The following is a 15,334-nucleotide window of genomic DNA, read 5'->3' on the forward strand; positions in this document are numbered from 1 at the left end:
ATTACATATGCCTTAGGAATGGATGAGTACTTTAGGGTATCAAATTGAAAAAGTGCAAAAGAAATGTGGGATACCCTACAAGTAACACATGAGGGCACAACAAATGTGAAAAGGTCTAGGATAAATACATTAACTCATGAGTATGTGTCGCAAACTACCCTTCAGCGGGAGGGCGACGCGGGGCTCACGGGTGCGTCTTCCAAGAAAGGAAAATGCACGGAGTCGCCACCAACGTTTATTTGAGGAAAACGTCGGAAAAACCGGAAAGGTGTGGTCTACGAACTTTAATCGTGAAAGGTTCGAGAGTTATTTTTACGCACGGAGAAGATATTAGCACTCCATGCGTCCATCACAAGGGACAGTAGCCTTTAGTCAAGTGTGCAAATATGACTTCAAAATGTTTTATTTTCCCTTTTTTATGTCTTTTTATGTTTTTATGCTTTTTATGTTTTTAATTTTGGTGTGGTCGACAAGGGTGTTTCCCTCACTCCTACGTATTCTCAATTACGATGAGGAAATCAGACCTACGTAGTTCTTTCAGAACTAAACGTTGGTTAAGTTGTTTTGATCTTTTTCCGCAAGATCAATTTAAACAGAACAAAGGTCATTTAAGGCGTTGAACCATTTAAACGATCTTTTGATTTTGAAAGGAGAGAAACGTTAAGGCGTTGGACCATTAACGATCTCTTGTTTTTGAAAGGAGAGAAACGTTAAGGTGTTAGACCATTAACGATCTCTTGTTTTTGAAAGGAGAGAAACGTTTAAGGCGTTGGACTATTAACGATCTCTTGGGGTGGTCAACAAAAGCGGGGCTTTTGCTCCTACGTATCCTCAATTACGATGAGGAACTCAGACCTACATAGTTCTTGCAAAAGTGGTAAAGTTAAATGTTGATTTTATGCTTTTGAACGGTCCATCTTTACAGATAAAAGCAAAGAGGACCGTTTAAGGCGTTGGACCTTAAAACGGTTTTAGTGATTTTTGCGGACAAAGCTTAATTTGTGAGTTGATTTTAGCCTTAGTTTCACTTTGGTTATTAATTAATTCATTCAAGGAAACTTCCAAAGAAAAACGTCCGATTGATTTTTTTGATTATTTTATTCAAAGATATTTTGATTATTTTATTATTAATTTTTCAAGATATTTTGATTATTTTATTATTATTTTGCTTTTTATGGTTTAATCGAGGTTACAACATGAACGATCGATTAGATTTTGCTTTAACAGTGATTAAATGACATTACAACACAAATGATCGAATGAAATTCATTTTATCATTTATTAGGCGAGATAATGGCTTAAATAAACGGTTAAAGCACATTAAAAATGGAAGAAAAGAAAATTGAAAGTGAACAAGATGAAGATGAAAGCAAACAAAACAAGAAATGAATTGAAAGTCCCAGATTGAAACACTTAGCGGATGAAGAACGAAGAACGGACGAAGAATGGAGGAAAATCTTCAAAGATTTGCTCACGGAAACGTCTCGGAAGCGTTACAGAAGCACTTCGACTCGATTTTTCTTCACTGAAACATGTTTTTTAACCCAAAATAGTTGAAATGCATAGCCTAGGGGTCATGAACATTTTGAAACAGTCCCCCTCCCCTATTTATAGGGAAAAAGGGAGGTGCTTGCCGCCCAGAGGCTTCATAAGGAAGATTTCTAAGCGCACCCCAATTACTAAATTCACCCCCCTTTTCGTACTTTACGGAAAAATGACGGAAGCCTTACAGAAGTGTTTCGGATTTGATTTTCATATTTTTTTTCTCTTCCCTTTCACCAATGTTAAGTAAAATATGCTTATCCAAGGTTTTTGGAAATTTTACAGAAGCATTACGGAAGCTACAGAAGCCCCGAAAACCATTTTTCAATAGCGTGGAGGAGTTTGCCGCCCAGTTGCTTCCTCCTTAAGCAACCCAACTTCCAAAATGCTCTGGAAGGGCCTAGATTCAAATGGCTATTTACACCCCTATCTTGATAAGTTCACCCCCATTTTGTGTTTTTGGTTGTTTTCTTCACGAAATCTCACGAAACTTTACGGATTCTACCGCGATGAGTGTTAAGCCTTCCGAAGCGATCAACAATGGTCCTCGGATGAAATTAGAGTGTAACAGTTTATTTACACACACCCCACTTTTCTAAATACACTCCTGTTTTCTTGTTTTTGACCAGTTTCTTCCCGAAACATCTCGGAACTTTACGGATTCCACAATGATGGTTTTTAAACATGTTGAGGTGGTCAAAAAAAGGTCGCATGCCGACAAACAATGGTCCCCAAATGAAATTAGGGTATGACAGTTGCCCCTCTTTACTTATCTTTTATTGGAGATAAAAGGGAAGTAAAGATAAGACACTAATTTCGTTCGAGTTGAATCTTTACCCGACCGGCCACTAGCGCAAATCAAAGTAGTAAAACCCGTGAAGGCATGAAGATATTGAAATTTCTTCTTTTCTCGTTTAATTCATTTTCACTCTCCCTTTTTTTTTTTAAGAAAAAAACGTACAAACAAAGGACGTTGAGTCCTACAAAGCACAGGGAAAAAGGATATTGAAGTTTTTGAGGTGAAGACATTGTCATCTTCGAAATGAAAATGAAGACATTGTCGCCTTTTGAAGGCATGCAATGACTGAAGACATTGTCGTCTTCGACATGTAGATGAGGACATTGTCGCCTTTGAAGACATGCAATGACTGAAGACATTGTCGTCTTCGAAATGTAAATGAGGGTCATTGTCGCCTTTGAAGGCATGCAATGACTGAAGACATTTTTGTCTTCGAAATGTGTGCGGATTACCATATAGGGCGTTTCCGCGTGCTACCTGACTTCTCACAAGTCGGGGTAGCAGAACTGTGTGTGTATGGATAACCACTTGGGGTATTTCCGTCTGCCACCTGACTCCACGGGTCAGGATTAGCAGAAGTGTGTTTGTACGGATAACCACTTGGGGTATTTCCGCCTTCCACCTAACATCATAGGTCAGGATTAACAGAAGTTGTCTTTGTATTGATAACCACTTGGGTATCTCCGCCTGCCACCTGACTTCACGGGTCAGGATTAACAGAAGTTGTCTTTGTACAGATAACCACTCGGGTATCTCCGCCTGCCACCTAACTTCACGGGTCAGGGTAACAAAAGTGTGAGACAAAAAAAAATCTCGGCCGTAAGACGCTGACATCTCCTGGAAAGCTGCAGATAACAACGTTAGTCACTGCATGCTATCGGGCTTTGAGTCTTACGGATAGCAAATGAGACTTTTTTGCAGTCTCGGCCGGAAGACGCTGACATCTCCGGGGAAGGTGCAGATGACGATGTTAGTCACTGCATGCTATCGGGCTTTGCTTGCCTCTAGCTGACAAAAGGTGCGGATAACCATAAGGTATCTCCGCATGTCATTGGACTTGCCGTCTCTGGATGACAAAGGTGCGGATAACCATAAGGTGTGTCCACTTGCCACCGGACTCGCAGGTCACAATAGAAAAAGGTGGGGTGGTCGACAAAAGCGAGGCTTTTGCTCCTACGTATCCTCAATTTGTGATGAGGAACTTAGACCTACTTAGTTCTTGAGAAAGCAGTGTGATACTAAAATATTCTCTACCGGAAGATGCTGACATCTCCGGAAAGGGTGCAAATGACCACATTGGTCTATGCTTGTCAATCGGACTTGGGGTCTCCGAATGATGAGGTGCGGATAACCGTAAGGTGTCTCTGCAAGCTACCGGACTCTCGGGTTGTCGGATAGCAAAGGGTGTGTGGGGTTACCGTCAGGTGTCTCCGCATGCCACCAGACTCTTGGGTCATGGTAACAAAAGGTGGGGTGGTCGACAAAAGCTGGACTTTTGCTCTTACGTATCCTCAATTTTTGATGAGGAACTCAAACCTACATAGTTCTTAATAACTGTGAGACTAAAATAGTCTCACTGTTCTTTCACTAAAATAGTCTCGGTGTTCTGAAGGCGAGGACATGTAGTCCTCTGAAGGTGAGGGCATGTCGCCCTACAAAGGCGAGGGCGTATAGCCCTTTAAAGGGGAGGACATGTAGTCCTCTGAAGGAGAGGACGTGTAGCCCTTTGAAGGCGAGGATGTGTAGTCCACTGAAGTGGAGACGTGTAGTCCTCTGAAGGCAAGAACGTGTAGTCCTTTGAAGGGGAGGACGTGTAGTCCTCTGAAGACGAGGGCGAGTAGCCCTCTGAAGGCGAGGACGTGTAGTCCTATGAAGGCGAGGGCGTGTAGCCCTCTAATGGCGAGGTCGTGTAGTCCTCTAAAGAAGAGGACGTGTAGTCCTCTGAATGCGAGGGCGTGCTGCCCTCTGAATGCGAGGGCGTGTAGTCCTCTGATGGCGAGGGCGTATAGCCCTCTGAAGGTGAGTACCCAAGGGTCCACCCTTATGAGAAAGCAAGAAATTGACTCATTGAGAGGGCCAATCATTCTAAATTCAAAAAGATTGGACAATAGATGTAGGAAATTTATGTAGTTAACATGATTTTTAGGGATCCAGATGCATGCAACCTTTGTCTTGAAATGCGGTAAATGCGGACTTCGTATGCAACAATGCAATGTAATGGAAAGTTGTACAATGTTCATGACATTCTTTCCCTATTTTGTGATTTTGATTTGATTTGATTTTTTTGGAAAACACATATTGACTGTCCTTTTGAAAGAGGTGATAATTCATGCAACCTTATCCTATCTTTTGCAAATCTCTCCGGGAACTCCCTCAGAGTGTATGTTTTGTTTGATTTAAACACTTGACCATTTTGGAGTGACAAAAATGGAGCCGTTTGTCGTTTAATCACTCTATTTAAATCCTAGGGTTTGTCCCCCCATTTTTTTGTTTCAAAACATCGACGGGTGAGAACTTTTGATCTGCCCCTAGGTTCGCTTGAGGCTCATGCACGGTGCCCCTCATTGCCCCAGTGTAAGGCTTTGAGGTACCAATTGTTATCTTTTGTCATGACCTTGTAGCTGGGAACCTATTGGGTGAGAACTTCTAATCTGCCCCTAGGTTTGCTTGAGGTTTATGCATGGTGCCTTTCATTGCCCCAGTGTAGGGCTCTAAGGTATCCATCGTTGTTTTGTTTTCACAACCTTGTAGCAAGGAAGAATGAAAGAGACGGTTGATTCTCGCAAAAAGAATTTTTCAAGGACGAGAAATAGTTGAAGGATTTTTTCAGTTGACGGGTTAATTCAAATGACTCCTATTCTTGATAACTCACTTCTCTCTAAAAAAGACAAACTTTCTGGAATGATAAAATAAGGTCACATGAACGTCTATATTTTTACTTGAAAACACTGTCAATCAAATGCTTTTTTCCTTTTTCTTTTTGAACTTTTTTTTCGCTTTACTCTTCGTTTTACGACACCCTCACCAAATGTGCAGCATGAGTAATTTCTAATTGAACGGTCTTGGAAGTCCAAACTCAGGAGTGTAGGTCGCAGTGAGCAAATAAACCAATGGCTTGCACCCACATTCTAGTCGAAGCAAAGATGTAATTACGAGAGGATGAGGCACAAAGATGTCAACTTTACCCATTTTATTTAGCATTGTAATTGTGGTTTACAATAATGGCATAAACTTGAAAATCCTGATGAGTCATTAGAGACATCTAACAACAGCTTTCAAAATTGTCCCATGTGTGGTGTCACTTGTCAATGTTAGGATTCAACAAGCAATTCTCCTCAAATTTCAGCCAGCCTGCATCAATTAGACTTTGCACCTTACGCTTCGAGGTCATACAGTGCTCAATGGAATGTCCCAGAACTCCTCCATGATATGCACATGTTGTGTTCGAGTCGTATCCTCGAAAAAATGGAGGTTGAGGAACCCTGGTAGGGGTTATGGCTACCATTGCATTATCAAGTAGATATGGGAGCAAGTTAGCATATGACACCGGAATTTGGGGTGAATCCTACAGACTTTTTGCTACAAAATTCCATTTTGGTCAATGTTTTCGCACCGGATGTGCGACGGGCAGGCTTTGTGGATGATTGGGGATGGCCTTTGTGGATGATTGGGTGAGAGGGACTGTTATTGGCTGAGTAATGACATTGTTGGGATGATGGGAAATTTGACTGTGTAGGAATGGCAGTCATAGCAAGGGTTTCTCCCTCATTCTCATTCTTTTCATTTGCCCCAGTTTTCGCATTCATCAAAGCAGGATGATCAGATTTGCCTTTTTCCAGACCCACTTTGATCCTTTCGCCGGTGAAGACCAAATCCGCAAAGCTTGAAGGTGTGTAACCCACCATTTTTCCATAGAAGGGTTGTGGTTGGGGGCGAAATTGAGGCCCCTCCAAAGTGTTTTGCAAGGGTATACCACCAGCTGCTTGCCTTTCAGTGGCATATCCGAGGCAAGGCTCGAAGTTGGCTAGATTGTGGTGGGGAATTTCATGTGTCTCCCTCATGGGTTGAAAGACATATACATGATGAGGTTGTCAGCTCTCAATCAGTATGGGAGCGGAGTTATTGACATCCTCATTTGAAGAATGAAGAACGGTGAAGAACGGAGGAAAATTTTCACAGATTTGCTCACGGAAACGTCTCGAAAGCGTTACGGAAGCACTTCGACTTGATTTTTCTTCACGAAAACATGTTTTTTTACCCAAAATAGCTGAAATGCATAGCCTAGGGGTCATGAATATTTTGAAACAGCCCCCCTCCCCTACTTATAGGGAAAAAGGGAGGTGCTTGCCGCCCAGAGGCTTCATGAGGAAGATTTCTAAGCGCACCCCAATTACTAAGTTTACCCCCCTTTTCGTACTTTACCATGTGTTTGGATGAGGAATTTAAAGATTTCTAGGAAATTCAAATTCACAGCATTTTGATTGCCTTGATTTAAATTCCTTTCATTTTGTAAATATTTTGTTTGGATGAGGCAATTCAATTTCTTGTATTTTAATTTCCTTGTTTGGATAAAGTAATTCAATTTCAGTGAAATTCAAATTTTAATTTTTAAATATTTATTTAAAAATTAAAATTTCAATATTGAATGAAAATAAACATGAGTCATTTTTTAAATAGTTAAATATTCAAAATAAATTTAATGTTATAAAATTTATAATAATAAGTTTTTTTAATACTTAATAATTAAATCATCAAAATAATTTTAATGCTAAACAATTTTGAATCTTATACAATATTTTTGTAGTAACACAAAAAAACTTGGATTAAACAATACTGCAAAATTAAAAGATGAATGATATGTACTTCTTTATTCTTGTTTAAAAAATTAATTACCTAGTCTTGCAATAATTTTAAAAAACATATTAAAATTAAATAATTATGTAATTTATGGACAATTATCTCGTACAAAATTCAAATGATATTAATTTCATTGTTTTTACGGGAAGAAAATTCAAATTGTTAATAACGCACCAACGCATAAACACGAATCAACACAAGCATTACAAGGTCCTAATTAATCAAGTTCCAAACAAAGATCTTAAACAAAAATTGCAAGGTCCAAATTTAAAAAAAAAACAATGTTCTTCATTCCATAATCTTCATTCATCATCAAGTGTAAAAGGTCGATGAACCTGAATAATTAACATCCAATGTTGCCATTTAGGGGAGAAGAAACAAGATAATATAAGTCACAAGAGGAAAGACAAATAACTATAGTGAAAATATGAGTTCAATTAGGCATAAAAAAGACACAAATTTATAATTTGAAAATTGAAATTGGAAATGTAGACAAAAGGTTACTCACCAAGTTTCATTCTCCAAGATGTGTTAAAACATAATCTGTCTTTTGGTGAATTGGAAGGGCTTTCACAATAGCTAACTACTTTGGATCGTCAGCTAACCATTTAATAGCTTTATCCCATTGTTGTCTACTAAGATCTGGTATCAAAGCTGCCTCACGCAATGCTTCTTGAATATCTTCATCATCAACTTTACCATCCATCTTTTCCACCATTCGGTTAAAAGAGTTCACCATTTTATCCAAAGAAGCTGCTATTCCTTCTTTTTCTCCCATCTTTCTCTTGTGAGGATGTGTGCCAGAAGAAGTCAAACCTTGTCTTTTTCCTTTTGTATTAGAGCTTGGTTCTTCTAAATCTATGGCAGTAGCACCTAATCCCATGAATTCCACTTCATTTGTTTCTCTACTCATCGCTTCATCAACATCCATAGCAGATTTAGCTCCATGACCGGTGGCTCTATCTTTAGCACACAAATCCACTATATCATCCCAATTTTGAAGCACCTTGAATCGAAACGGTTTAGCCGATTTATGCGACTGGAAAACAAAGAAAAAGTCAAATCCAATCTACTTTGAATAACAAATAGCAACATACTAAAGAATACTTACAGTGCAATATTCATTCCAAGCATTTTCATTCTCAACTGTGATCATGTGCTTAGTGCCATCCCAATCAAATCCACTCTGGCCAAGGATGTCACTTACAATACCATACCACGATCTCCATAATTTGATACGATTTTTGACATTATCTGATGTGACATTAACATTGAAGCTTGTAGATAACACTGCGGCTGCAGCATTCAATGCTGACCTTTTCCAACCTCCGTCACCCTTGTTGCCCAAATTCCTTTGATCTCTAAGTACATCAGCCAATACACGTTCCATTTCCAAATTCCATGTAAAATAACGTCTTGTTTCCTCATTATTTTTTCCTAAAACTTTTCTTTTGTCCGTCATTTTTTCATTAGATGACTCCATTGAAGTTAATGTCACTTATTCAACCTGCACATAACAAATAGTAGATATGACCTACTTTATTCATTTGACTAGTTCACTGCACAATCATAGAAAATATTTCAAGCAAAGTTTTTATGCAATAGCAAAGTACATAAAAGTCTATCTTCAATAGAAAAGTACAATAGTAACAAAGCACACAAAGTTTGTCAGCAATAGCAAATTACATTTAAAAAGAACTATCCCTAAGCAAAGTTTCTCCTAACTTGATAGTTAGCAAACATATTCATAGCTAATGTATCTCGAAATCTTGTCCATTCCTCGGTAGCTTGAATAGTTGTGATATCATCTATGACATTATTTTGAACTTCTTCCCTTGATTGATGGACTAACTCTTCATCAACAACATATAAAAATTCAAAGTCTTGAACTTCTAAAAGTTGATCAGTTTGTTGTTCGTCTCTTATGAAATTGTGTAACACAAAACAAGCATTGATAATTCTTATTTGTGTCTCTATATCAAAAAATGAAGGAGTTCTTAATATACTCCATCTTTTTTTCAAGATCCCAAATGACCTTTCTATTGCATTTCGGGCACTTGCATGACGAAGATTAAATAACTCCTTGTAACTTTGAGGGGTGTTTCCAATCCACTCATTGAGATGATATCTAGTCCCTCAATATGGTGCTAAAAATCCCGGACCATTGGTATATCCCGCATCCACAAGAAAATACTTACCTACAATGTTTAAAATAACAAACATAGACTTAAACTAGACCAAAAAAAAAAGAAAAAAGTTATTTCTAAGAAATATTACCAGTTGGAATTTCAAGTTTGTTTTGACGACGTAATGCATCTCGTAATACTCGAGAATCTCCTGCAGACCCTTCCCACCCAGGTAACACATAAATAAACCTTAAATCTGGACCACAAGCAGCTAACACATTTGTAGAGACATCACCCTTTCTATTACGATATCTAGGTCTCTCATCAGGAGAAACTGTAACCGGAATATGAGTCTCATCAAGTGCTCCAATACATCTCTACAAACAAGACAATTTTTTTAGATTCTAAGAAAATTTTATAATTAACTAATTTCTCCTAACAATTGATAAACTTACCTCAAACCATCTCCACTTGTTTGCTTCCGCACCTTCTAAAGTACAGGGTTGAAAATTCAAATAGTCTTTGCTCACTTTCATTACCGCTCTCAAGACATCATTGAATTGCCTACTTATGGTTTCTTTAGATCTACAATAACTAAATTGCACTACCCTATATTTTAGGTTGTGAGCAAGGATATGTAAAAACATTGCTACTGCTTCAGTTGTTGGAACATTTCTTGTTCTTACTAATCCACCCTTTTCTTGTAGAATTCTACAAAGGTTAAAAAATGCATTTTTACTAAGCCTCAATTGTTCAATGCAATCTTTATTTGTTCCTCTATAAAGAAGATTAAGGAAGCTCTGACGTTCTAGTTCCCAATTACGGGTTGGTTTCTTAACAAAATAGTTATTATGATACCAAGTCACTACACCAATGACCATATGAACAACACAAGCAGCAGCTAATAAGATTATCTTCTTATACTCTTCTCCTTTACATTTTCTTGAAGTCATTGCAGTGTCAACTATGCTATGATCCATTTCTTCTCAATCCAAACTGCATGATAATGATATAAGATAATATGTGCATATATTATTTGGAGATTTAAAACAAATATCTAGGTAAAAGATGTAAAACAATGATATTAGTGCAATACAAAGATGATCAACTAAAAACAATGATACTATTAAATCATGTCTTGTTCCTCTGGATTGACGACATTCATGATAATAATTGTAACTTTGCAAGTAGTTTGAATTATCTTTGAGTAGTTGGGAATATAGTAGCAGTTGTTTGAGGGGTGGTCCTAATCTCTTTCAAAAGAATTTAGTGTTCTTAATTTAATATTAGCCTGGTTATTATTTCCTCTGGTCCATGTTGGTTTTTCAACTTGGATGTTTTTCATACTATCTCTGCATTTTTGTCGATTCAGAATTTCTTCTATATACTCCTTCTTATACATATTTTTTCATGTTTCAAGAAATCATTGATTAGGTTAGGAGCCAATATGCCTGCGAGAGCAGAGCGCATGGCTCGGAGGAGTGATTTTGATCAATACACCCCTTGTTGCAGTGGGGAAACCTACGATGTTGTTATATATTGTGGGATTATTGACATTTTGCAAGATTACGATATCAGCAAGAAACTGGAGCATGCTTACAAGTCTTTACAGGTTGACCCTTCATCAATCTCAGCTGTTGATCCAAAGCTGTACTAAAAAAGGTTCCGGGATTTTGTGGGTAGAATACTCATTGAAGACTGGTAATAGTAAGTAGAAAAAGGTTCAAACATTAACATGATGGGAGAGTTTTGATCTGAATGTCTAGAAGATAGCTGAAAGAAGAATCCATTGTTTGGAGTTGGAGAGCTTGTGGTTGACGGTTTAATTCATGGACCACTCTTTCTGTGGCTATGACCAAGGGAGCTCACCTGAATGCACAGGTGGTTTTCGTGGCTGAATTTTGAATGTACACAGCCATGATAATGAAGGCAACGAGATCTTTGTACATGGAGGATGATAGAAATGATCTCTGTCTTTTTTCTCTTTGTTTTTTTTTTTCGTGAAAGGGGGCAGGGTTTGTGGATTCTTTTTTGTGGTCACAAATAGGATATGAATATGATGTGAAAAATGATTGAGGAGACATGAAAATGTTTCTCAGAGATTGGATTCAAAATGCGTGGATAGTTTTTTGTTAATAAAAGAAAGTGTACAGTTCATTTAGAAAGGATAGATGGTAAATTTCTCTTCTTTTTTCCTCGGGAAGTTGGCAATTTCTTGTTTAATTTGAGATATTTTGGAGACAAGGTTGTGAAATGAAGGGCCAATGGGGCATTAGGATTTCTCCCACAGAACCCAAGTCGTCTACTTTTTCAATATAAATAAATGAGTTTTAATGTGACTCTGCAATAATGTTTTTCTTTATACATAGACCCTATGAGTATGGTTAATTAATCAATTAACAACTTAAATGCTTCCTCTGTCAAATATAATACAGTATATAATTGGAAGGCAGAGAAAATGAATACAATATTAAATGAAATTTTTAGTACATGCATGATGCATACACTAAATTTGAATTTGGCATTACTTGTTGCAACATCAGGGCATCCATACAACAAAATTTAGAAAAGTTTGAATTTAGAAAACAAAAAAGATCACATGTTGATAAAAAGATCACATATATATAGGTTGTTGCTTCCCGGATCCTTTCTAATGGATCACAATATCACGTTCACAAAAAAGAAGCCAGTGAAAAATTAATGGATCACAATATCACGTTCACAAACAACAATATTTATCAAAGCAAACCAAATTACTATTTCAATTAAAATATAGGAGTATTAATAAGAAGCATGCATCAAGGAATGTAAATAAAAGAGAACATAAGTTATGTAGAAAATAAAAGACAACACACAATAGTCATTCCAATGAAAACAACTTAGCTCACGCATTTCATATTATTTTGTAAGATTAATTAGATACCTCTCCAGCGTTCACCGTAATGACATGCGGAGTAAACCAAGATCCTGGCCATGCAAAAAGATTCCATTAGAGGATACCATCACATGCACAAGAAATTCAACCTTTAACTTCATGAGTGAAACAAAGGAGATCGTGCACATTTTTTTCAAATAATATAACATGTAGATATCCAATAGAACAATGGACGCAAGCAAATAAGAAATTATCATATTCAGGACAAACAAAAATAAAATAAAATACACATAAGAAATGGGAACAACAGCACATGACACACGGGCAAAAGAGTAATTTTGAAAATCAGGGAATCGATAACCCGATGGAAAAGGTCCCAACTCCAAAATTACAGTTCAAACATATAGATAAATAAAAAATATTTAAGTACAATAACAATTAACAGGTATCACAAAAAGGTAGATAGTTCCATTGCATTCATTTGATTCTTTTTTTGTTTTGCAGTTGTCAATTGCAAACCTGAAAATTTTATTCAGAATTTGGGTTATCAATAATGGGAGTCAGTCAAAATGTTTGTTGCAACTATTTTTTTCTTTTAAATTTGGAAAGTTTTGAACTCATTCATGTGATGGTATTTTTAGATTGCATTTGCATGCATATTTTACTAGTGATATAACTTTTTCTGTTGGATGTAACATCTTAATTAAGCCTTTAATTCTTCTGTCATAGTAAGTCACAAAAATTTCGAGCCACATAGACCAAATAAAAATGGCTTCTGCTTGTTCTGTCTGAATTATTGTCACAAAATAATAACCCGAGCCACATCAACTGTGAAATCACACCCACCAAATTAATTATGTAAGCCAATCTTGCATCATGATCACTCCCAAACCCACCAAAAAACAGAACCAACATATACACCAGTAACACCATAACTCCCTGCATATATAAAACTGCAAAATAGACAAGAATAAACTACATGGAAGCATGGAAGCATGGAAGCATCGAACTTCGAACTCAAACAAATGCCCCAAGTAACAGATAGTATCACCAAGCAAACAGAACACCCCCCTCCGCTCCCAGTAGAAAGGAAATGATAATAATTCATATTTTCATACTACAATCTTGTTTTAGAAAACCACAAAAATATGACAAGGTTCATTCATGGGTCTGGTTATTCATGGCTAATCTAGCACAAAATCAATTATATTAATTCTCTTAATTTGTTTTTTTAAGAGTATATATATGATTCTGTTAAAAAGTGTAATTGTCTGTGACATGAGTTTCGCTAGCAAATCTTTTTTTATTTGCTAATAATTAAGTCATATCCGTAGTTCTCTGTATTAATGGGGTTTTTCACGGTTATAAAGTTTCAATATTCATATGGCAATCCGTGAAAAAGAATTGGTAAAGAAATGAATGTTTTGTCTGTGGTTGAAGCAAACGAGTCCAACAAGATTCTTAGAAGCATTTTTTCACATGACTATAATTTCTATTCTTCATGCCACCTAACTCATAGGCTACTGAACCTTTAATATCCCAAAGTTCTTAATTTTTATTAAGACTCCTCTCTCTCGTTTCTGCTTTTTTAACTGTCACATGCTTCTCTTGTCAACCAACTATATTCCTAGAAGCCACCGCCCTCAAAACAGAGTCAAGCTAAATAAAACTAGTTCATAAACTAAAACTAAAACTAGTTCATAAACTAAAACTAGTTTATGCATAGGTTAAAAATTAGCTTTTGGAGAAGTAATATGAGAAAGCTTCTACTCATTAGCTTATGGAGAAGCTTTTTTTTTTTTTTATAATTTTCTTCTCGTATTAGTGCTTATAGAAAAGCTTATCCAAACAAGGTCCACTATATATTCTGCAATCTGGTACTGTGCCATATATATGGATGGTGGTTTTGGACATTTGGATTTGTGTAGTTGTTGTTAATAACAATGATGCTTATGCCTTTGGGCATGGGTTTGGACTATTTGTATCAAACTATGTATGTGTATTGGTATTTTGGGGGAGGATTTCCACTTGCTTACTGCATTTTTACATGTATACTATGTAACTGGTTTCATTTTATTGCTACATGTGAGGTATAACTATTCTGTTTTTTAAAGCCATTGCATTCCTTTTTTATTTTTTTGCTAAAAGTTTAAAGTTGGATCTGACAGGCATTTGAATCGGTTTAAATTCCACTTGATTTGTAGAGATATTGGTGCTTGAAAGCTCCAAAACTGCTGATTCAGTTCTAGAGTTCTTGGGTTCGATGCTCTTGTCATTCTACAAGAAACACTCTCCACTCAAGGTAACTCACATCCCCACAGGTTCTGAAGCTATCTCTAAGCCTAAATAATCCCTTGAACCCCATCAACAAATAACCAAAATGCCAAATAAACCAATTCCCTTGAACCCCCAGAAAATCATACAGTTCAAGAAATTTAAATAGATTTGTTTCTCTATTTCTCTTTGATGCATATTCACAAACATATGGTGCTCACAATCTATCTCAACTCCAAATCCATTCAATTCACACCCACCAACATATCAAAATCACGGAAACAAAATAGAAAACGAAACATAAATAAAAAAATCAAGCAACCCTTATAACTACAAAAATGAAATCAAAATCAAACAAACATAAACTTTGAAAAAAGAAAAAAAAAACAGAGATAACGAGGGAGAGAGGAACTTACCAGCGAGAGGAAGAAAAGCCACGGAGAGGGAGTGGTAACTCGTGACGCTGCTGAGAGGGAAAGAGAGAGAGCTTGTGATGGTGTGTTGAGAGGGAGAGAGAGCTCGTCTGCAGTGTGCGATGAGATAGAGGGAGAGCACGTGGTGTGTGCTGAGAGAGAAAGGGAATTTAATTTCTTTTCTTTTTAATGAGAATTTCAAATTCTCTCAAATTAATATATTAAAATACTTTGTAAAAATGACAACATTTTAATTACTTTTAAAATACCCCATCCAAACATATTAGATTATTGAAAGGCAATTTAATATCTCTGTTAAAATATTTTACCTGGTTAAATTTCCCCATCCAAACACAGGGTTACGGAAGCCTTACAGAAGTGTTTCGGATTTGATTTTCATCTTTTTTTCTCTTCCCTTTCACCAATGTTAAGTGAAATATGTTTATCC

At 36.8% G+C, this 15,334-nt stretch overlaps 2 protein-coding genes across 2 annotated transcripts; both read right to left on the bottom strand.

Moving 5' to 3' along the window:
- Positions 1-7,680: 7,680 nt before the first annotated feature.
- Positions 7,681-12,297, bottom strand: LOC114399879. Its single transcript, XM_028362098.1, has 3 exons — positions 12,248-12,297; positions 8,310-8,705; positions 7,681-8,237 (listed from the first exon to the last, which is right to left on the bottom strand). Exons 2-3 carry the CDS (start codon positions 8,679-8,681, stop codon positions 7,782-7,784), a joined length of 828 nt encoding a protein of 275 aa, XP_028217899.1. The 5' UTR covers positions 8,682-8,705; positions 12,248-12,297; the 3' UTR covers positions 7,681-7,781.
- On the bottom strand, positions 9,182-10,018 carry LOC114399880 (protein ALP1-like). The gene is made up of 3 exons (XM_028362099.1): positions 9,780-10,018; positions 9,476-9,701; positions 9,182-9,396 (listed from the first exon to the last, which is right to left on the bottom strand). The coding sequence occupies exons 1-3, from the start codon at positions 9,969-9,971 to the stop codon at positions 9,335-9,337; spliced, it is 480 nt and encodes a 159-aa protein (XP_028217900.1). The 5' UTR covers positions 9,972-10,018; the 3' UTR covers positions 9,182-9,334.
- Positions 12,298-15,334: the final 3,037 nt, after the last annotated feature.

This window comes from Glycine soja, chromosome 19 (assembly GCF_004193775.1).
Source record: "Glycine soja cultivar W05 chromosome 19, ASM419377v2, whole genome shotgun sequence".
Taxonomy (NCBI): domain Eukaryota; kingdom Viridiplantae; phylum Streptophyta; class Magnoliopsida; order Fabales; family Fabaceae; genus Glycine; species Glycine soja.

Bases quoted from the DNA above. Each gene is read 5' to 3' on its own strand.
- LOC114399879 (XM_028362098.1), bottom strand. From the start codon at position 8,681: ATGGAGTCATCTAATGAAAAAATGACGGACAAAAGAAAAGTTTTAGGA. The intron at 8,238-8,309 runs GTAAGTATTCTT...TTTGTTTTCCAG, and splicing joins CTTGGAATGAATATTGCACT to TCGCATAAATCGGCTAAACC.
- LOC114399880 (XM_028362099.1), bottom strand. From the start codon at position 9,971: ATGTTTTTACATATCCTTGCTCACAACCTAAAATATAGGGTAGTGCAA. The intron at 9,702-9,779 runs GTAAGTTTATCA...TCTTGTTTGTAG, and splicing joins ACAAGTGGAGATGGTTTGAG to AGATGTATTGGAGCACTTGA. The intron at 9,397-9,475 runs GTAATATTTCTT...TAAACATTGTAG, and splicing joins CAAACTTGAAATTCCAACTG to GTAAGTATTTTCTTGTGGAT.